This window comes from Chiloscyllium plagiosum, unplaced genomic scaffold (assembly GCF_037043375.1).
Source record: "Chiloscyllium plagiosum isolate Xiang-an unplaced genomic scaffold, Cpla_swu_hap1 HiC_scaffold_48, whole genome shotgun sequence".
Taxonomy (NCBI): domain Eukaryota; kingdom Metazoa; phylum Chordata; class Chondrichthyes; order Orectolobiformes; family Hemiscylliidae; genus Chiloscyllium; species Chiloscyllium plagiosum.
In genome coordinates, this window is record NW_028270186.1 from 14,813,739 (window position 1) to 14,836,607 (window position 22,869).

Below are 22,869 nucleotides of genomic sequence, written 5' to 3' on the forward strand. Positions count from 1 at the left end.
TTAGTTTAAAAACTGATATGCAAAACTTTTTCTGTGAGCAGGTTATTTGCTATCGAAGCGGGAAGGCCAGGCTGGGTCGCCAGAGAAGCCACTGTCTGACCTGGGCCGTCTCTCGTACATGGCGTACTGGAAGAGTGTGATCCTGGAGTGCCTTCACCAATGTCATGACAAGCAACTCAGCATCAAGAAACTGAGCAAGCTCACAGGGATCTGTCCCCAGGATATCACCACAATACTGCAACATCTAAAGATGTTGCAGTTTCGCAACGACCGGTACGTGGTCGTCAAATTGATGGTTTTTTTTAATATTGTTCTCATTTAACACAGTGAATTTTCCCTTTTTGTGAGAGGCCTGCAGCAAAATTTGAAGACCAGCAAATTTTTTTTCTGTCCATGATGCACAAGTTGATTGCAGTCATTCAAAGGTATCTTAACTAATTTCAGATGAGTGAGCAAAAATGAATGATTGCTTGCTTTTGGTTAATTTTTGACAGTAAAGGAATTTATGCTTATTTAAATGGCAGCACCCAAGACCACAGGGTTATAGATCCGTGCTAATACTGCAGGGGTCCCGTGCTGAGTATTTGAACTTTAATTGTGCTACTGTTTAACGGTCACTTTTGTGAAAAAAAAAATGAGTCTTTCGTTAATTTTGTTGGAAGGTTTCTGGTCATTCGTCGAGAGAAGCTGATACAGGAACATATGGCAAAGCTTCAGACCAATCCAAGGCAGATTGAAGTTGATCCTGACAGTTTACGCTGGACACCTCTGATCTTTTCAAACACTGCAGTGTCTGATGAAGAGGAAGATGAAGATGACGAAGATGAGACTCCAGCATTAAAGGTACATGTTCAAAAGGCAAGTCATTTTCTTCTTGATAGGCAACTTCTGAACAAGATTTCCTCCATATCTGACCCAATGCAAAACCAGTTTGCCCCTATGAATCAAGTTGTTAAACATGGATAGCCAACACAGTGAACAAAAGATGAAAAAGTGCCATCCCATATTCCCAATTCCTCCGCCGTATCTGCTCCCAGGAGGACCAGTTCCACCACAGAACACACCAGAACCTCCTTCTTTAGAGACAGCAATTTCCCTTCCCACGTGGTTAAAGATGCCCACCAACGCATCTCATCCACATCCCCCACCTCCGCCCTCAGACTTCACCCCTCCAACCGTAACAAGGACAGAACGCCCCTGGTGCTCACCTTCCACCCTACCAACCTTCGCATAAACCAAATCATCAGCCGACATTTCCGCCACCTCCAAACAGACCCCACCACCAGGGATCTATTTCCCTCCCCAACCCTTTCCACCTTCCGCAAAGACCGTTCCCTCCGTGACTACCTGGTCAGGTCCACGCCCCCCCCTACAGCCCACCCTCCCATCCTGGCACCTTCCCCTGCCACTGCAGGAATTGCAAAACCTGCACCCACACCTCCTCCCTCACCTCTATCCAAGGATACAATAAATGATATTGGTGGATGTGCAGGTAAAACTTTGATGGATGTGGAAGGTCCACATCCATCAAAGTTTTACCTGCACATGCATCAATATCATTTATTGTATCCATTGCTCCCGATGCGGTCTCCTCTACATTGGGGAGACTGGACACCTCCTAGCAGAGCGCTTTAGGGAACATCTCCGGGACACCCGCACCAATCAACCACACCACCCTGTGGCCCAACATTTCAACTCCCCCTCCCACTCGGCCGAGGACATGGAGGTCCTGGGCCTCCTTCACCGCCGCTCCCTCACCACCAGACGTCTGGAGGAAGAACGCCTCATCTTCCACCTTGGAACACTTCAACCCCAGGGCATCAATGTGGACTTCAACAGTTTCCTCATTTCCCCTTCCCCCACCTCACCCTCGGTCCAAACTTCCAGCTCAGCACTGTCCACATGACTTGTCCGGACTTGTCCTACCTGCCTATCTTCTTGTCCACCTATCCACTTCACCCTCTCCTCCCTGACCTATCACCTTCATCCCCTCCCCCACTCACCCATTGTACTCTATGCTACTTTCTCCCCACCCCCACCCTCCTCTAGCTTATCTCTCCACGCTTCAGGCTCACTGACTTTATTCCTGATGAAGGGCTTTTGCCTGAAACGTCGATTTCGAAGCTCCTTGGATGCTGCCTGAACTGCTGTGCTCTTCCAGCACCACTAATCCAGAATCTGGTTTCCAGCATCTGCAGTCATTGTTTTTACCTCGTTGAGCTTAACTAATTGTGTCTGAATCTGCAATAAGTGCAAGTTAACCTGAAATAATCAATTTGCAGGATTTGTTTTTGTTAAATCTTTGGAGTGAGCTCGACTGTCATGGAGCTGAATGGGAACAAGGTAGCTATTAGATCTTTGCAGAGCTGCTTGTGTTATCAGAGTGCTGAGAATCTTAATGAATCTTAAGTAAATTGTTTGGATGATTTGCTCTTGGTAACCCATGCCCATTCCGTTTGCTGTGGTTTTGTAATGAGAAACACCAAGCAATCACACTTGAATAGCTTGATCTGAATCTCAAACATCTTTTCCTTTGCAGATGCATAAGTTTGTCAACAGATGGCAGCAGCAGCATAGGGTCCCTGATAGGGAAGCAAGACGGTTGTGGTCATTAACACAACAACCCGATGGGTTAGATTTGCAGCAGACCAACCAAATAAATCATGCTCCAAAAGCAGCATGAGGTCAGTGTTGAAAATGAGAAACAAAAGCAGGAAGTGCTGGAAATGCTTGTCAAATCTGGCAGCATCTGTGGAGAAGAAACGGTTAGCCTTGAAATCGAAAAGCCTGCCTGTCCACAAATGTTGCCAGACCTGGTTAATGTTTCCACATTTTCTGCTTTTAGATCATAAATAAATCATGAGGATGAGTCATTTTTTTATGAGGTTGACCTTCGGACTTCCTGTACCAAGCACGGGAAAGCAAAACCACCAATGTCATCAACTCAGGGGTTTGCTTCGTTTTGAAATCAAGAAACCATGTGCCCTTCTCACATGGTTCTGCACTCAGTTTTCAAGAAATGTTAACTCAAAACTATAAATTACTTGGCGATAATTATAATCGACCTGTTCAGGCACATTATGGCATACGTCTGGCAGAGGTGGAACTTGAACATGGGCCTTCTGATCCAGAGATACGGTCACTACCACTGCCACATGTACTTTTCCAAATCAGTTTTAAATTTCAGCATATGTGTGTGTCAGATGTATTGAGTTTTGCAGTGGAGAGATGGGGGAAGACTGACTGTTCAGAACACATGGCCTTCAAATCATGAAACTTAACAAAATAAAAACCAAAACAATTGGGGCTGCTGGAAATCAGAAACAAAAACAGAAAATGCTGGAAAAGCTCAGCAAATCTGGCAGCGTCTGTGTGGAGAAATCAGAGTTAACGTTTCAGATTCAGTGACCCTTCGTCAGAGCTCAAAACTCAGCAGTTCTGCGGAAGGGTCACTGGACCTGCAACGTTAACGCTGATTTTTCTCCACAGATGTTGTAAGATCTGCCGACCTTTTCCAACAGCTTTTGATTTGGTTTATGAAAGTTAGCTAAGGATAGTGAGTTAATTGGAAATTCAAAATCCACCACAACGATCACACTTGACAGTTGACAACTCGGTTTCAACACTTTCCCCTCCAATGAACTTTGTAAGTCAAGTTTTAACGGCTTCCTTTTTGACTGTGACACTTGGATAAACTGTCATGCAGTGCTACGACTTGGAGATCAAACTGGACCTAACTTGGACAAAGTTACCTCGAGAAACCTTGCTGAAAAAGAAGTGAGCTTCGTCTTGAAACCAGATTTACTTTGCAGCCTTTAAACAGGGATTTTGAAGATTCCAACTCTTGTTCCTGCCTTGTCAAGTTGGACAATATTTTTGAATCCCAAATTACTGCCTTTCTCCATATCCTTTTATACACTTAGTGAGCATCTACCTCCATTTTGACCATCTGAATTAATATGCATCTTTGGTCATTGGAAACTCCATTCTCTGAGTGAGGCTATTTAAATTAGATTCACTGTTAACTGCCTTGCTTCTAATTCTAATGGGCAAGTCTATTGATTCCAAGGATCAACCTGCTGAATTGTAATTTAAGGTCCCATTTAGACCTAATTTACCCTTTTATAAAGGTGGCATGCTTCAATCACAAAGGGCCAGAGTTAACAACACACGCTGCTATTCATGTGCAAATCAGCCATTAAATTCAGGCATTCAGAGATACTTGCTTGAGTTATGGGTCTCCAGAACTTACTGGTCTGTTCACTTGGCTTTTTGCTTCACAGAGGTAAAATCCTGATGTTAATCTTTCCATAATTTGGAAGAATTTGCTGGATTTCATTAATTGTCCATGACATTCACCAGAAAATTGTGTCTAGAGAGTAATCATGTAAATGTCTTTTTAATTGTACTGCCATGGAAATTCATCAACTTCTGGTCCAGAGAGGTAATAATTTAATCTGTTCAATCTTGTCCCTGTACATGGTAAATTGTTGAAAAGGATGTTAAATGTCAGTTTTTTTCCCCTCACTGTCCCTTAATGCTGATTTTCTCTCCCTCACTTAATTCCCCTTTCAGTTTCTCATTTACTTTTAATTCAGACAACTCCATTGCTTTGCTGTGTTTCTTCCTCAATCCTTAAGCATCACTAATTAAAGCAAGAGCACTGTTTTATCCTGGTGCTCACCTGGGTCAGAAACGCCTCATTACTCTCGTAGCACCATTATCAGCTTATACTTGTAATTGCATGCAGAAAGATGTTGAACGAAAGGATGCGTGTAAAAGTCCCAGACCTGGAACATCTCGTCCTGTTGACCACTGTCGGCCAGCATGCTGGCAGTCTAGCATTTGTAGGATTGGTCATCATCAGCTAACTCTTCATTTTGATTTGACGGTGGGGTTCCTCTTGCATGTTTCAAGAAATGGTGACAGCATTGATATTAATGTCACAAATATTTCTCTGTCTCTGACTTACTGCAATGGAAAATGTTACTGTTGCTCTAATGTGAAACTCTCACAACACCAGGTTATAGTCCAACAGGTTTAATTGGAAGCACACTAGCTTTCGGAGCGCCGTTCCTTCATCAAGTGAAGGAAAGCTAGTGTGCTTCCAGTTAAACCTGCTCGTGTGATTTTTAACTTTGTACACCCCAGTCCAACACCGGCATCTCCGAATCACAGCTCTTATGTGAGTTGTTAATTCATGCTGTTTATTTCTCACATATCTTGGGTTTCAAATAGCTGATATTTAAAAATAAAAACAGACTAATCTTCAGTGTCAACTCACAAAATTGTCCACATGGTGAGAGCAACAGATTAGGACCTGTCCTGGCCACAGTTGCAAAGGAAATACACAGATTTATCATTTCTGGCACACTTAGGAACCTCTCTCAGCTGATGACACAAATATCAGTTCCTCGGGGTATTTGACACTTGTGTAGCAGGTATGTTCCTTCTGGTGTTGTGCTTCTCTGTATTCCTGCCTGAAAATAGTAAAAAGGTAGGCGTTGAATTTAGGCTGACGTATCAACTTTGTAAGAGCAATCCTGGGCCTAAAAGGTGATGTGCCATTAATTTATTCACTGGTGTTTATTTAAAACAGACTGAAACCACGACTGAGGCATGGGACAAGAAGGAACCCAATGGTTATGTGCCATTTCAGAACGGCAGGCAAATGGTAGCGTGTGCAACAGCCTGCAAAGCCCAGCAGGATAGTTCCATCGAAGGTCTTTTGCCTAATGGTGAGAACAAAAGGAAGCATTTCAGTGAGAGTAGTGATGAAGAAGAGGAGGAGGAGGACTATGAGGATGAAGAAGGTGATGACACGAGGCCAAACTCCCCACCTGTGCTGACAAAACCAGCACTGCGTGGCATGAAAAGGAAGGTAAGACAGCAAAAGTCGTTTTTCTCTTTGTTTCATCTAACGTGTGTGTGTGATATTTAAACAAGGTTATTTTGTCCTTGTTTTTTTTTCAAGAGGGATTGTAAAGGCAGAGGTGCCAATATGTCTGGAAGTAGCTATTAAAACAATGGCAGGAGAGTGGCCACTTCTCCCATTTCAGGTTTTTTTGTACTTTGATTTGTTTTAGCAGGCAGTCAGAAACTCCTGTTAACAGAGAAGCTGTTCCTGTGGAAAAAGGTCCCATGTTCTGACAACTGTTTCTTGCTTCACCCCTGTTGTGGACGAGGCCATCCCCCTCAAAACATTTGTAAGCAGGACGCCCAGACTATAACTTTGCTATTTGTTTTAGCTTCGTGTGTAGTGAATATTCCCTGAGTAAATAAGCTGGTTCAACTGCCAAGTTTTAAATAAACAAAATTTATTTGCAGTATTATGAATGAAATATAAGGAACAGAAACAGAATACCAGATAGCTTATCCTATTCCAAACCTGACTTAATGATGCTGTTCCGAAGATACTTGCAACAGTCCCAATCAACACATCCCTCAGCACAAAGAGTAAAAAGGGAACAAAATAGAGCGTACAGGCTTGAAGTTCGAGAGAGGTCAGCAGCCTGTGTCACACATCCCCTGCTGCGGGGGACTGACTAAAATTATGAACTAAATTTTTTTTGAAAGTTTCATCTAAACAAAGGATAGATATGCAGCTAGCTGGTCACTCCCCTTTGATTATACCTTTTTTTGTAAAGACATGAAAGCTTTTGGCCTGAAGCACTGTCTGTTCGGGGTAAACAAAGGGCCCCAATAAAACTTTCAAACCTAGCATAGTTGGAGCCTGGTCACTTATCCCCTCTCTGGGGGAAAGAAAACTGAGAGGCCTCGTAGCCTTGTAAAAAGGATCAGTATTGTGACACTTTTCTCTCTGCAGTCTCTCCTGCCTGTAAGGACCTGAGTTTGACTTTGCCATTTGCCAAGGGGTGGTGTTTTTGGGATGTTCCGGGTTTGGGATGTTCCGGGTATTGGAACAGCTCCTTCGTTAAGTTGTGATTTCGAGTCGGTTAGGTTTCCAAATAGTTATGCTAAATTCTGTTTTCTTGTTTGTGTTTCAACCGTAGTGGATAGATAAGTTCTGTTTTGCTTAAAGCCGAGTGGTTTGACCAGCTGCATCCCCCCCCTGGAATATCCACTTTACATCAGCCTCGAGAATAAGGAAAAATTAGGGTCTGGGCTACCTTGTTCAAGTGTTTGAGGGGGTCTGACCTCGTACATAAGTGTGTCTTTTGGGGCCTTTGTAGCCAGGAGCGCAAAGCATGTTGTAGCACTGAAACCAAAGCTCTGGTTGACATGCTGTGATTTATTTCATTCATTAGTGACTGCAAGGAAGAATTAATTGTAAGGGTAAAATACATTCTCTGATTCTGGGATCCAATGATGATGGATCATCAGGTTTTAATTATCCCTCTGTGCAAAGTTAGGAGAAAATTATTTACACAGCAGGTTGTTAGAGTGTGGAATGCTTTTTGAAATGAAGAGTTTGATGCAACCAATTGCATCTTTTGGAGAGAAAATTAGACAAACCCCGAAGCATACATTGCTGTGGTTCAGGATTTCTGTGTTAATTTATCTTCTCCACTTTGTGTTTCCAGTATTTAACATTTGTTTTGCAAGGTGCCCCAAACAGTACTCTGTGTTCTCGGTATTGTTGAAACTTCTCAACTCGCACTCTAGGAAACAGTTCTCAAGGTGATTAAAGGGAGCACCAGCATTTATACTCCAAGGGGAGAATACTGATTGATGGCAGATGCACTCTGGGATGGTGCATCAGCTTATTTGTAGTTAATTGTCAGATTTTGTTTCTGTTTTAAATCAGCTCGGTTGACTCTGATAGGTCAAGGCATTGCTCTGAGAAATGAGTTAGTCAGTGGCTGTCACCAATTTGCAGTGAAGGTGTATGTTCTTCCCGTCTACAAACAGCAGACCTCTTGTATTCATATGCAAAGCCTCCGTTGCACAGAAGTGTGCCACACCGCTGACAGAACATCACTGTTCCATATCAGTTGTTCACGTAATTCTTTGCATGCTCAGGATTATCCAGCAAATGTCCAGTCCCCTGTTTGCTGGAAACGATTGTTGGGCTATGCTGTTCTGCCAGCATTTGGGACATAGGGCTGACATACTTGGCGTCATGTAAGCTCTGAAATTCAGAGATCACATCTATCCATTTGTGTGTGAGACCACAAATGGATCGATGGCACTATCCTGTTGGTGGTGAACACCATTCATGTTGTTCCTGGAGAGCAGTAATCTCAAATAATTGACTTCACCTGTCACTCAAACATCTGAAATACTTTATCTTCCAGAGTCACCTGAGGTAGAATGAGCCCTTTTTCAAATCAAAAGGCTCAAGACCATTCATGTCTTCGTGCCATTTGCAGTAAGAAGTGATTTGATCTGGATAGACATTCGCCCACAGGCTGACTTGTGCGCATTTGATTTCAGCATCATGTTTGTAAAATGGATGAGGCCCGATTTGAGTTTTCTGACACAACCACTCTTAAGCATGTCGAATTGTTGGAGTCCTGACATGTCTGCTGTGCAAGTTTGTTTGAGATTGTCAGGAGTAGAAAACACGTGGGTGTTTTGCAGTTTGCAGGTGTTTCATCCTCTATCTTGGTGACATCTTCACTGCTTTGGAACCTCCTGTGAAGCACTGCTGTACTGTGTCATCTGGAATTTATTTGGTTCCATTTCTGCTGCTTCCGGTTATCCATTGTTGTGTCCGGTATATTGAGTCTAGGTCAATATGCTTATTGATGAAGTCTGTGGCTGAGTGCCATGCCTCTAGAAATTCCCTGGCTTTCCTACATTTAGCTTGTCCTATGATTGCTGTGTTGTCCCAGTCGAACCTGTGATCCTTGTTCTCTACGTGTATGGCTAACAGGGACAGCTGGTCTCGGCATTTTGTGGCTAGTTGGTGTTCATGGATGCGGATTGCTAGTTGTCTGCTCGTTCGTCCTACATAGTGTTTCATGCAGTCTTTGCGTGGAATCTTGTAAATTACTTTAGTCTTGCACATGATGGGTATAGGGTCTTTTGGCCTGTTGAGTCGTTGTCTGAACGTGGTTGTCGGTTTATGGGTTATCATGATTTTGAGTGGTTGGAGAAGTCCAGCTGTCAATTCAGAGACCTTTTTTTATGTAAGGTAGCGTGGCTAGTGTGTTAGGTCAGGACATGTCGTCATCACGTTGTTTGTCTGTTAGGCATGTGTGGATGAAGTTGCGGGGATATCTGTTCTTGGCGAATACGCTGTCGGGGTATTCTTCTTTGTCCCTTAGTAGGTCGGAGGGGCGTGCTGCAGTTTGTTGTAGCCCTTTTGAACAGGGTCACAAGTGCGTTGGCTTTTGTGTGTGTGTTCGGATGGTTGGAGAACCCCTTTGGCCAATTTCTTAACGAGGATATTGAGGAAAAGGAGTTCATTTAACAGTGCCATTTCAAGCATGAATTCAAGTACAGAGTACACAGAAGGAAATAAACAAAGTGCTGTGTTCTTTCACATCAACTTTCAAATGGCTTTCTTGTGCATCCCCTCTGGTTAGGAGGAGGAAAAAGTGAAACCTTCACAGAAAATGTTTTGTTCTTAAAAGTGCCCAAAATGGAAAAGTTAGGAGCATGACTGTAAAAAGAGAGAACAGGCAAAAGTGAGAAAATCCTTTCATTTTAAATCTCTACATTTGTTCATTTTTTTTTTGTCCAGTCAGATCTTCTTATGATTTGTCGAGTGTAAGTTGAGGCACAGTTTTGCAAAATGACATCTTGGTTTTCGTGTTGGTAATTTTCTGACTATGTGTGGGCTTCGGTGTGTAACAGACTTAGATTGCTTTAATGATTAAAGGACGAAAATTCGATACATTCAAGAGGGAGAATGTTTCAATGTGTGTGGACGTTGAATGCAAAATTCTCCAGCAACTCCCCCATCCCAGAGAAAATACTTGTCTCCTTTCTCTCTTTGTTTTTCCATTTCCCTCCGACCATCAGGCTACCAAGAGATTCAAGAAGAGCTGTTTCCCAACTGTTGTTCAGCTTCTGAAAGGACCTGTCAAATTGTACATGTAATGTTGATCTCGCTCCTTGTGCACCTTCTCTGCAGCCGTAATACTGTATTCTTCACTCTGTTCTATTACCTAGCACACCTTTGTATTGAATTGAATTTAATTTATTGTCATGTGTACTGAGGCACAGTGAAAAGCTTTGTCTTGCGAGTAATACAGGCAGGGCACAAGTAAGTAAATAATAGGTAAACAGCAGCAAAAACAAAAACACAGGGACAGGCGAATGTTAAGAGTTTGAGAGTCCATTCAGTATTCTAACAACAGCAGGGTAGAAACTGTTCCGAAACCGGCTGGTGTGTGTATTCAGGCTTCTGTACCTTCTCCCCCGATGGTAGAGGTTGTAGAAAAACATTGCCAGGGTGGGATGGATCTTTGAGAAGGCTGGAGGCCTTCCCTTGACAGCGGGCCGGGTAGATGGATTCTGCATGCAAAAGCAAATGTTTCATTGTACCCCAGTGCATGTGACAATAAGAACTCAAATCCAAACCAAAAACCATGTGTTTTCCAGGACTGTGCCAGCCTTTGGCATGCTGTGCTTCACAGAAACTCAGCATGAGTCTCCATGTGCTCTTGTAACTTGGACTGTGGGGAACAATAGCTGGATGAACTACTTGTGGGCGGCACATGTGGCACAGTGGTTAGCACTGCTGCCTCACAGTACCAGGTACTCGTGTTCAGTTCCCGCCTTGGGCAACTGTCTGTGTGGAGTTTGCGCATTCTCTCCGTGTCTGTGTGGGTTTCCTCCGGGTGCTCTGGATTCCTCCCACAATCCAAAGATGTGCAGGTTAGGTGAATTGGCCATGCTAAATTGCCCGTAGTGTTAGGTGGATTAGTCTGGGGTAAATGTAGGGGAATGGGTCTGGGTGAATAGCTCTTCGGAGGGTCGGTGTGGACTTGTTGGGCCGAAGGGCCTGTTTCCACACTGTAGCGAATCTAATCTAATCTTGATCATAGCCTGGTGAAGCTGTGCCAAACGTGGCGTATCTCCCTGTGTCAGATAAAGATGCGTACAAGCAAGCACTTCACTTTTCAAGTGCATCTTCTAATTCTTTCTCAGTTGCTCAGTGAAAGGCTGTGGGCAGCATAATAGGCTGGGATTAAATTGTGGAACATGTCACAATCCTAGGTACAATGGGTTCTGCAGAATCCAAGAGCATAATGTTGCAGTGAGAAATTTTTTTTTAAAAAAAAAAGAGATTTCGAGAAGAAACACTTGGAAGAAAGCAATGTTTGTTTGACAGTGCCCAAAATGTAAAAGTTAGAAATATGACTCATGCTGCTGTGCCACAGGATGCTCTCAAAAGAGCTGCGAGAGGCCTGAAGCCTAATGCTTTAAATGGCCTTTCTTGTCCTTGGTGCTTCTCGGCCAAGCGTGTTACGCGGAGAGTTCGTGGACACTTAGCAATTACATTGAGCATTTGCCCTCGGTAGCAATGAAATCAGATCACTGTCTGTACGTGTGAATTGCAGCAAACATTTGACAAAACACGAATGCAGCAGGATCAACAAATAAATGCTGATCCTGGTGATCTCCTGAATAACGTTGTTTCCTATCACCGTTGGCAGCATGGTTTTAAAATGTTCTTACTGTGTTTCACCTTGCAAAATGAATTGGAGTGTTTTTTGCAAAGCCAAATATGTTTGAAGAGGCATGTTTATTCAGGCCTTTCAGTGTTCCTCCAAATACATGTGTAATGAGTGCTCTCCCTCAAGGCTAATTCGGTAGAATAGAATGAACACACCGGAGAAAGTTGTAAGCCAGCATCAGGATCATCAATACAAGAGCAAAGCCAAACCTGATCTCTTTGCTTATCTTAAAGTGAGTCCCTTGCACTTGTTCATCTCTCCCTCGCTATTGACACTGCCAGTGTATATGGACTCAATCTTAGTATCCTTGTCCTTTTCCTTCTGACTGAGATGGCTGGCAGGGAAATTCAGAACAAGACACAATGGATGCTGGGAATCTGACTTAGGAATATAAAATGGTGAGCAGGTCAGCTGGTGTCTTTGGAAAGAGAGACACTTGACATCTTTTAGGTTGGTGACCTTTCATCACAACACCTCTCTGTTATTTCAGAAATAGGCTTTGAGATGCAGTAAATCTGAAGGTCTTGGCTTGATCCAGTTGTGCATGTGTTTGTGTGTGTACATATACACAGAAGGATAGCCAGAATAGCAACGCACCAAATTCTTCTACAAATATTTGAGCTGAATTGTCAGTTGCACTAGGTGGCAGTGTTTCCCTCAATTTGATAAAGTCTCTGGCAAAAAATAGTGCTTCCATTTTGCCCGGCTTCGCAATGTTGCAGACAACCTCTTGTACCTCCTGTACCTCTTCAACTCTGCTGACTGCAGACAGTCTGGAAGCAAATTTGTATGGAGTATGAATTGTATTTTCAAGATAATATTTAATGGTGTTTGACTGAATTGTATTTTACTGTCAGAAGATGGGTAATTCGTACTCTGAGAATTTGATCATTTCATTCAACCAACAGCAAGACAGAAGGTTGGTAACCTGAGGGAGGCTGGGAAGTGCTCACCTGTCTCACTAAAGGTGTGGTGGGGAAGTATTTGGCCTGAGAGGAACAGCTAACAGGATGCGTCCTCAGCTTGAAATTTGCTGGAGACAAAAATGTTTAAACCCAATGCTGTCTCTTTTCCCCCAGAGAGTGGTGATTCATCGGAAAAAACGTGGACGAAAACGCAAGCAGCACAACAGCAGTGTAGTGACAGAGACCATCTCGGAAACAACTGAGGTGCTGGATGAACCGTTCGATGATTCGGACACCGAGCGACCCATGCCACACCTCGAACCAACTTTGGAATTAGAGGAGGCTGAGAGAACTGAGAAGGAGCATCGAAGTGGGCGCATGTTCAGAAGTCTGACAGCTGGCGGTGCTGTCCGAAAATGCTCTTCCTCCCAGAGAGAGGCTCCAGATGAAAACGGTGCAGTTCAAGGTATTTGATGATTTAACTCAATAATTTCAGTGTCATTTGGTTGGCAGAAATTACGGGAAAAAACCCCATGAAACATAAGACCATAAGACATAGGAGTGGAAGTAAGGCCATTCGGCCCATCGAGTCCACTCCGCTATTCAATCATGGCTGATGGGCGTTTCAACTCCACTGACCCGCATTCTCCCCGTAGCCCTTAATTCCTTGTGACATCAAGGATTTATCAATCTCTGCCTTGAAGACATTTAGCGTCCCAGCCTCCACTGCACTCTGCGGCAATGAATTCCACAGGCCCACCACTCTCTGGCAGTTCAGAGACAGTGCCAAAAACAGTTGAGAAACAGTTCAGATAAAAGAACTTGCTTGAGGAAGAGTTCATTTCAGTGACTCGAGTAGCAACGTAGCATTGGTGGGTTGGAAAAGCAGTTGAAGAATGATGTAGTAACAGATGAATGGAAAGCTGTCAAGCAAGAGTTAGCTCGATACAGGCTGGAATAACTGTCTGAAAGGGAACAGGCATAGTCTCCAAAGTCTAAGAGGCTGTCATGACAAATGAAATGAAATTTAACATTTAATAGTGATAGGAGATGTCTGACAACTAACTGAAACAAGATTCAGATAAATAATTTGGTTATCAGAAACATAAAAGGTATGAAAACTGAGCCAAAGTAAGCTGTTTGGTCCCTTTAACGTGCTTCAGCATTCAGTAGGGTCGTGGCTGATATTTTCGAGATTACACATTCCCAGTTACCCCTGATAAAATTTGATTCCCTTGCCTGACAAGAATCCATTCAACTTAATCTTCAAGATATTCAGTGGCTTCGTGTCGTCCTCCACCTTCTGAGGTAGAGAGTGCCAAAACTGCAAACTCTTCAGAAAAAATGAATACATACATCTGATCTAAAAGGCTGGCCCCTAATTTTAAAATAGAGTCCTTTGAGTTCTGGACTCAGCAAGAGGAAACCTCTTTTCCCATGTCCACCATGTCAAGATATTTCACACTTCAATCAGGTCATCTTTCACTCTTGTAAACACCAAAGGAAACAAACTCAGCCTATAAGCTGATCCACTCATTTCATCTATCAATCTCTTAAATCTCCGAACCACCTCCAATGCATAAACTCCCTCCTTTAAAAAAAAAACAGAAAGTGCATCATATTTGAGATACAATTTCACCAATTGTCTGCATTGCTGAAGCATTACAACCTTTTATGTTCAATTGCTCTCGTATGTTCGTAGAAGCCAAGAGGATGGATTTGTAAAAGCAAGGTGGCTCAGTGGTTAGCATTGCTGCCTCACAGTACCAGCATCCCGGGTTCAATTCCAGCCTTGGGTGACTGTCTGTGTGGAGTTGGCGCATTCTCCCCGTGTCTGCGTGGGTTTGCTCCGGGTGCTCCGGTTTCCTCCCACAGTCCAAAGATGTGCAGCTCAGGTGAATTGGCCGTGCTAAATTGCTCATCGTGTTAGGTGCATTGGTCAGAGGGAAGTGAGTCTGGGTGGGTTACTCTTCGGAGGGTCGGTGTGGACTTGTTGGGCCGAAGGGCCTGCTTCCACACGAGGGAATCTCATCTAATATCAGGAAAGAAAGATTAGCAAGCAGCACTAAATTAAACATGAAGCATCCGATCAATTCCACAAAGAGTCAGCAGTTAGCTCAGGAATAAGTCATACATGGTGAGGATCCAATGGAAGGTCTTTTGTGTAGATGCAGAGGACATGGGCAAAGCTTGTAATGTGTCATTTTCAGCAGTGTTCAAAAAGAAAGCAGATGATTTGAAGATGGAACTGAAGAGGAGAGCCATGTTACATTTAGGGTAACAACAGATAAAGGCGATATCTTAAAAAGATTAGCAACACTAAAAGTCTGTTAAGTACATGCAGTACATCAGGAGATTTTGAAAGAAGCTCAGGTGAGAAGAAAGATGTTGGTTATAATCATTCAGTTGTCATTGGATAAAGGAGTGTTGCCAGAGGACCGAATACTCGAGAAACAGAAGTGGGGTTGGGCGGGGGGGGGATAGGAACAGCAAGCCGTTTCATCAAATGTTGGTGACGGTGATTATGAAGTTATTGGAAACAGTGACACCCTAAATTTGAATTTGGGAAGTGCTGGGTTAATGAAGGAAAGCCAGTATGGATGTATAGAAGGCAAATGATGTCTTGCTACCTTCGTTCAACTCTGCGTCGAGGTCTGGAGCAGGCTGTTGAGGGTAGTGCAGTCAATATACATATAAACTTTGGGAAGTAATTGTGTTCAGTGCCTCACACGAACATTTTCAGGAGGAACCTTAGTTGGCATCATAGCCACACTGTGGTGCAGGGAGCCATTCAAATTGGGTGGGGGGGTAGTGGTGTGAGAGAAGATAAATGTTGTTGAAATTGGGGATAGTATAGTTAGAGGCATAGGCACTGTTCTCTGTGACCAGGATCAAGGGTTACGAAGGTTGTATGACCTGCCTGGTGATGGGGATATCTCGTCGAGGCTGCAGAATAACTTGGAGTGGGAGGGTAAAGATCACAGAGAATGTGATTGAACCACATGGGCTTTTTGACAATCCTGTCATTTCATGGTCACATTACCAATAATATCTTGTCTTTACAAATGCATTTAATTAAATTTGAATTGCATTGCACAGCAGTTGGAGTGAAATTTGAGCTTCTGTCTCCAGATCCTTAGGCTCAGGTCTCCAGTTGACATTATTAGTCCAGTAATGCAACCACAGTGCTACAGAATCCCTCAATGAAGTTGAAAGAGAGAGAGCCAATAACTGAAAGTCCAAGATCATTGGTAACTGGTTGAAACAGAATCAATGAAACAAATTCCCTCTCATGAGACTTGTTCCCTGATGGGAAAGTAATGGGGATAACCATCTTCGACACCTTCCTTGCCTGTGTTCCTCCAGTCTCTATTAAGTTCCTAAAACCACAATCCAGCAGCATCTGTGCAGAGAGAAACAGAGTTAACCTCGTACCTTTTGAGTCTCGTGACTTCTTCAGAAGTCAGTGGAAGTTCGTAATGAGCTAACTGATCCCAGCCAATGAAGCATTTTCTTTCAGGCTCCTGGGTTGGTGAACGGGAAGCCTGGTGAGTGTTCACTGCCTACTATTCCATACAAATGACAGAGAAAGGTGTGATTCTCTGCACATCTTTGAAGACCAATGAATCCTTATCTGTAAGGGAGCTTTAATACTTCATGGGCTGTTGGAACTCATTGTCTAGACTTGCCTGTTAAATACAGTAATTTGTTGAGGAATCCCTGGAATTCCATTGAAATATGAGTCAGCATTTTTTCAGAGAGGGAGTGCTCCCTCCCTGTCTGCCACACAGTGCAAGATTTCAGTGAGTCCCTCTCTCACTGCACACCCCAGGTCATCTCTTCTGCCCAGAAGCTCTTCAGCCATTTACTGCATCCGCTGCACTCAATGTGGCCTCCTCTATATTGGGGAGACAGGCCGGCTACTTGCAGAACGTTTCAGAGAACACCTCTGGGACACCCGGACCAACCAACCCAACCACCCTGTGGCTCAACACTTCAACTCCCTCTCCCACTCCACCAAGGACATGCAGGTCCTTGGACTCCTCCATCACCAGACCATAGCAACACGACAGCTGGAGGAAGAGTGCCTCATCTTCCGCCGAGGCACCCTCCAACCACAAGGGATGAACTCGGATTTCTCCAGTTTCCTTATTTCCCCTCCCCCCACCTTGCCTCAGTCCCAACCCTCGAACTCAGCACCATCTTCCTAACCTGTAATCTTCTTCCTGGCCTCTTCGCCCCCACCCCCACCCCCACTCCGGCCTATCACCCTCACCTTAACCTCCTTCCACCTATTGCATTTCCAACGCCCCACCCCCAAGTCCCTCCTCCTTACCTTTTATCTTAGCCTGCTTAGCACACTCTCCTCATCCCTGAAGAAGGGCTCATGCCTGAAACGTCGATTCTCCTGCTCCTTGGGTGCTGCCTGACCTGCTGCGCTTTTCCAGCAACACATTTTCAGCTCTGATCTCCAGCATCTGCAGTCCTCACTTTCTCCTGCCACACAGTGGCACAACATACAAGTACACTTTAATTGATACGCACAATCATACAGCATAGAAACAGCCCCTTTGTCCGGCCAGTCCCTGCCGAATATAATCCCAAACTAAACTAGTCCCACCTGCCCGCTCCGGGCCCATGTCCTTCCAAGCCTTTCCTATTCATGTACTTAGCTAAGTCTCTGTTAAACATTGTAACTGTGCCCACATCTAACATACCCTCTGGAAGTTCATTCCACATGTAAACCACCGTCTGCATAAAAAATTGCCTCTCGTGTCTTTTTTAAATCATTCTACTCTCACCTTAAAAATATAGGTTTGAAATTCTCCCATCACAGGGAACAGGCACCTACCATTAACCCTTTCTATACCCCTCACCATTTTATTAACCTCTTTAAGGTCACCTCTCAACCTCCTAGGCTCCAGTGAAAAAAGTCCCAGCCAATCCAACCTTTCTTTATAGCTCAAACTTTCCATACCTGGCAACATCTTGGTAAATCTCTTGTGAACCCTGTCTGTTTAATAACATCTTCCTATAACAGGAAGACCAGAACTGCACATAGTACTCTTTTGAAACCTCACACTTTCTGATCCTGCTTCTTCTAAGCATCCCTTTGCAAGTCAGTGTCATTACCTCAGTCGGGATGGCACTTCAGTGACAGTATCAAGAAATCAAGGATCAAAATCAAGAAACATAAAGTTTCATGGACCTCTTCCTTCCAATAGGTTGTGCAGCCAGATTTACAACCATTAACATAAAATCTTCAAAGTCCTTAGAGACATCATTGGGAGAAAAGTTTAAGAATTGACAGAAATGTGCCAAACATGAAGGGCGCCACGGTGACTCAGTGGTTAGCACTGCTGCCTCACTGTGCCAGGGTCTCAGGTTCAGTTCCCGCCTTGGGCAGCTGTCTGTGTGGAGTTTGCGCGTTCTCTCCGTGTCTGCGTGAGTTTCCTCCCACAATCCAAAGCTGTGTAGGTCAGGTGAATTGGCCATGCTAATTGCCCATCATGTTCACGGATGTTGAGGGGTATTAGTCAGGGGTAAATGTAGAGGAATGGGTCTGGGTGAGTTACTGTTTGGCGGGTCCGTGTGCACTTGTTGCGCCAATAGCCTGTTTCCACTGCCTAGGGATTCAGTGATGATGCCTCCTATGTCCTATCCATACTATTTACCACATGACCATTCTGCATTTCCATTGCACACAGTATGATATTGCCTGTGTTGTGACACTTGACTGCGGAATGATCTCAGAGCCTCTAAACTGCCCTTGAGATAACTGATACAGAGCTCTTTGCCATATCCTGTCAATGCACATGAGAGACCTTGAAATGGAAAAAACATTAACCTTCAATATCAGCAAGTTATTTTAATTAACATGGACGTTCTGGCTGTGCCAAATCTTGTCCTCGAGAGTTAGTTGCATGCCTGGTGTTACAACACGGGGTAAATCCCCCTGCTTAATTTAAACCAGCAACACAGAAACGTTTTATCCCGTGCAGTAATTTGAAAAATGTGAGAGACCATGAACTTTTAAAGTAAAAATTAACGACTTTATTTCTTAAAGTATAACAGGGAATAATAAACTACCAAATATTTACAACTCCTTTCTCTAACCTATCTTTTACTTTCCCCTCTGCAATAATCTGATAAAACCTCCGAATAAGATTTACCAAAATTCAAATTTTCAAAACCAGCCAGATGTCAAATCTTCTCTTTATATCTTCCTTTGTCATCGTCTTAGGGATTTCTGTTTCACAGGTTACTGATTGATAAAGGTTCCTTTTAAGAGAGCTATTCTCTGGGCATCTGCAGATTCTGGTGGCTTGACAGTTCTCCTCCCAACTATTAAATTTTCCCCGGTCTTATACCCCCAAAGCATCGGATTGTTTCATTGGCTTTTAAGGTTGTCAGTAGACTAAATTAAAACTTGATTGGCGTTTGGTATTTTTTGGGGTGTAATTTAAACTGATTGGCCTAATTCTAATCTGTTTTGTCATCTCCAGGAATTCAACCAAATGTTACATTCTATCTTGTTCAGAGCACTTGGTACTGTGTCAGGTAGTTCTGCTAGCATTTAACTCTCTTAAAGGTACAGTACACCCACACCTTCATTACACTAGCCAGCAAGATAACAGTATTAAATGGCATTGGAAGAGTGTATGTGTTGCACCATGCTTTTGTCAGATATTTAGAATAACTATCCAATTACCCAGGCAGTTTCCCTAAAGCCCAACATATTTCTTTCCTTTCATACAATTGTAACAACAGGAAAAGGGTCTGGAAGCAGCCATTCAACACACAACCTGCTCTACCGTTCAATCAGATCGTGGCTGATCTGATTGACTCCCCAGTCCGGGGAAAAGAATTCCAAAGGTTAACCTCCCTCTGAGTGTGCCTCGAGGGTCAGTTGCAATCCCAGCAGTACTACGTGGCTCCCACACCACCTTGTTAGTGCTCAAAAGCAAGAAGGTATGAATCCAAGTCAACAAAGGTGTTTGGTCCCAGTCAAAGTTGCTCACGGGCACAAAGAAAGTTGTGACGCTTGGGTCATCAGCATTTACTGCCAGTGTCACAGCAGAAGCACATTGATGAGAAGTCCTCACTCTGAGCGAATGAATGAATGAAGATAAATAGGGCCTTTGTTTGTTTACCTGCCTCCCTGCTCCTGCCACACACCGCTGCTCCAACCTTTCTTTGGCATTCCAGCATTAAAAGAACATTGTGCACGCCATTGTGTTAGAAATAGCAGACTTTGGCTCAGGTTCATCTAATTGAATCATGACTGGATAAAGAGTCTGTCTTAGATCATTGTAACCAAGACAAGGTCATGTAGGGCAGTCCGATCATGTTCCACCAAGCTAATATTAGAATTCCGTGGAATGCATTGGTTGTAAAATGATTCATTGCAATCAGTCACCGGAGATGGTAGTTTAATGTAAGTACTCTGAGGCACTGTCTCAAGATGCTGAGGTTATAAATACGGCTTTGCTTCAATACATGATCCTCACACTCTTAAGTTGTGAGGAAGATTTCTGTAAAAATGTGAGAGCAGTTAATGGTACAAGAACAGCAACTGAGCTTAGACTTCAAACTGTCTCTCAGACTAAAGACAGGTTGTGAAATTGAATTCAGTAAATCCAGTCATTATGTGGTTGCATTAGATAAAAATTAGTCCAACACCGAGGTTATTGTCAAAACTCTGTGTTTCACTCATATCTTTTAGGAGAAGGAGCCTGATGCTCCACCTAACCTGGCTTCCATTTCATGCCACTGTCGTTGAAATGGTTGACACTTGGTCTCTTTGAAGTAGTCAGACAAAGCAATCAGTTGTTGAATTGTTAGGTGTTGCCGAACTGCTGAAAAAGAAAGTCCTGTTTATTTTTTGAGGTGGAATACTTGAGTTGAAATATCAGAGAAATTCGTCAGTGTTTGGTGTCATGATAATTGCTGTACCAATGATGCCAATTGAAGTGATTAAGTGATTCTTCCTTGTTAGCACCCACAAAGTGACCCTTACTATATGCAGATCTCAACAGCCGAAATGTGCTCTTAAATTCACTTTCGGTTTTCAAACTGGGACATGGTTTTCACCTTGACCTCTGACAGAGTGGGAGGCACTCCTGCTACTGAGTGCAGTCCCCCTTCCTGACAAACTCAAAGTCTAGGCTGATACGTGATTGCAGTTCTGAGAGATGCTACCAATGTACTATCCTTTGGAAGAGATGTTAAAACTGAGAAGCCCTTCACTTGGATGTAAAAGATCCCTTGGCAGTACCTCAGACAAGAGCGGGTGAGTTATCCATGGTGTCGAGAACAAATTCGATTTCCCCCCCCCACAATAATTCCAAGATAAATGCTGTTTCCTACATTACAACCCATGGCCTTTCTTTAAATATACTTGAGTTGCTCGAAAGCTTTTTGAGACATAAGACATAGGAGCAGAAGTTAGGCCAATCGATCCAGTGAGACTGCTCCACCATTCATTCATGGCTGATCAGTATCTCAACCCCATTCTCCCACTTTCTCCCCGTAACCCTTGATCCCCTTGATACTCAACAGCCTGTCTATCTCTGTCTTAACTGTACTCCATGATTTGGCCTCCCCAACTTTCTGTAGCAATAAGTTCCATAGATTCATCACTCTCTGGCTGAAGGAGTTTCTCCTTATGTCCGTTCGAAAAGATCTTCCCTTCACTCTAAGAATTTGCCCTTAAGTCCTAGTCTCACCCACCAATGGGAGCATCTTCCCAACATCTCCTCTGTCCAAGTCATTCAGTATTCTCTAATTAGAACCCCCCTCATTCTTCTAAACTACATCGCGTATAGACCCAGAGTCCTCAAACGTTCCTCACCTGTTCAGCTTTCCATTCCTGGCACCATTCTCGTGTACCTCCTCTGAACACACTCCACATCATTGCATCTTTCTTGAGATATGGGGTCCAAAATTGTGCGCAGTACTCCAAATGTGACCTGACCAGAGCCTTCTAGAGCCTCAGAAGTATATCCCTGCATTAATATTCAAGTCCTTGCAAAGGAAATGCTAACATTGCATTTGCCTTCCTAACTACTGACTCAACCTGCAAGTTTACCTTGAGGGAATCCTGGACAAGAACTCCCAAGTCTCTTGGCGCTTCAGACCATGTTACTATTCTTCTTAAATGTCATAATCATATAAAATGCCAGTCTTTTTACTTTTCCATCAGGGTTGAATAATGTACTTAATTTCAGCCATTTTTGCACATATAATGCTGTGCTTTGGAGAAAGGAAAGAACAATCTGACACATTTCTCTGTATAAGCCTTGGTACAAGAAGTACATTACTGAAGCACCAAGGTCTCTTAGTCTCTGTTGAGAATCAGAAACTGACCATAACACACAATTTCTCCTTTAGGCAGAACATGACAGCTTTCAGTCTTTTTGTCTGTGAGCTGAAATAAGTTGGTGTACCCCACTGCCCCATTCTTAAATCTTTTTTGGCCATCTCTTCCAATGACAGTATGAGAAGTTTGGGTGCTAAGTTGGTTATGGATGGAAGAGGTTCCCAGGGCAGTGTACTGTTTTTGACTGACCTGGCCGTTGATGCGTTGGAAGTGTGTGTCACTGGTGCGTAAAAATCAAGACATGAAGTGTGTTAAAGACAGCACAAGGCTTGTATCCCTCTGGCCATTGTCTGCTTTTCAGTGTAAGATAAATGGAATGTTATTGGCCATTAAAACGCAATGTATTCTTGACTACCTTTGCCAGCTAAAATGAGGCATGGCGCGTAAATTTGATTTTGGAATAGGAGACAAGTTGGGGGAATTATCAGAGGTGTTTTCTTAGTTTGTCAGCTCTGAGTTGCAGTGGAATCCGGGTGTCCTCATCCCTTGGATACAGTCAGTGGGTATGCAGATACAGCTCACAGTTGGGAAAGCTCCAAGTTTAGATGTTATTGTTGGTCACAAAGGGCATTGAAGGTTATCTGAGTACTGTATGCAGAAATTGTCACCTTATTGCAGGAAGAATGTACATGTGTTCACAGCGATTCAGGGAAGGTTTACCAGACTGGGAATGGAATGTGTTTTTGAGTGTTTGTCACTTGAGGAAAGGTTGGACAAGCCATGCTTGTATCCTGTCGAGCTTAGATGAGTAAGAGGTGGCTTGATTGAAATATGTAAGATGGGTCTTGACAGTGTAGACGTCTTTGATGGCAGAATCAAGATCTTGGGGTCACTGTTTAAAATCAAGATGAGGCAAATTTATTTCTCTGTGAGTTTAGTTACTTTGGAATTAGCTTCATGAGAAGGTGATGGAAGCATAGTCTGTGAATTTGTTAAATGGAGAGGTGGATACCTTCTGGTTGGCTAAAGGATGAAAGATTTTCGGGAT

At 43.4% G+C, this 22,869-nt stretch overlaps 1 protein-coding gene across 8 annotated transcripts in view; it reads left to right on the top strand.

Annotated features, from left to right (window-relative positions):
• The window catches only part of LOC122543156 (histone acetyltransferase KAT6A-like), a 295,041-nt gene that overhangs the window by 266,749 nt on the left and 5,423 nt on the right, over nucleotides 1–22,869 (top strand). For 6 of the 8 annotated variants that reach the window (XM_087984360.1, XM_087984358.1, XM_087984356.1 and 3 more), the window contains 4 exons: nucleotides 42–273; nucleotides 663–858; nucleotides 5,600–5,881; nucleotides 12,674–12,965. In XM_087984360.1, the coding sequence (XP_087840486.1) occupies nucleotides 42–273; nucleotides 663–858; nucleotides 5,600–5,881; nucleotides 12,674–12,965 (1,002 nt within the window). The remainder of the gene's footprint in view (nucleotides 1–41; nucleotides 274–662; nucleotides 859–5,599; nucleotides 5,882–12,673; nucleotides 12,966–22,869) is intronic. The other 2 variants (XM_087984361.1, XM_087984363.1) reach the window with 1 other exon arrangement.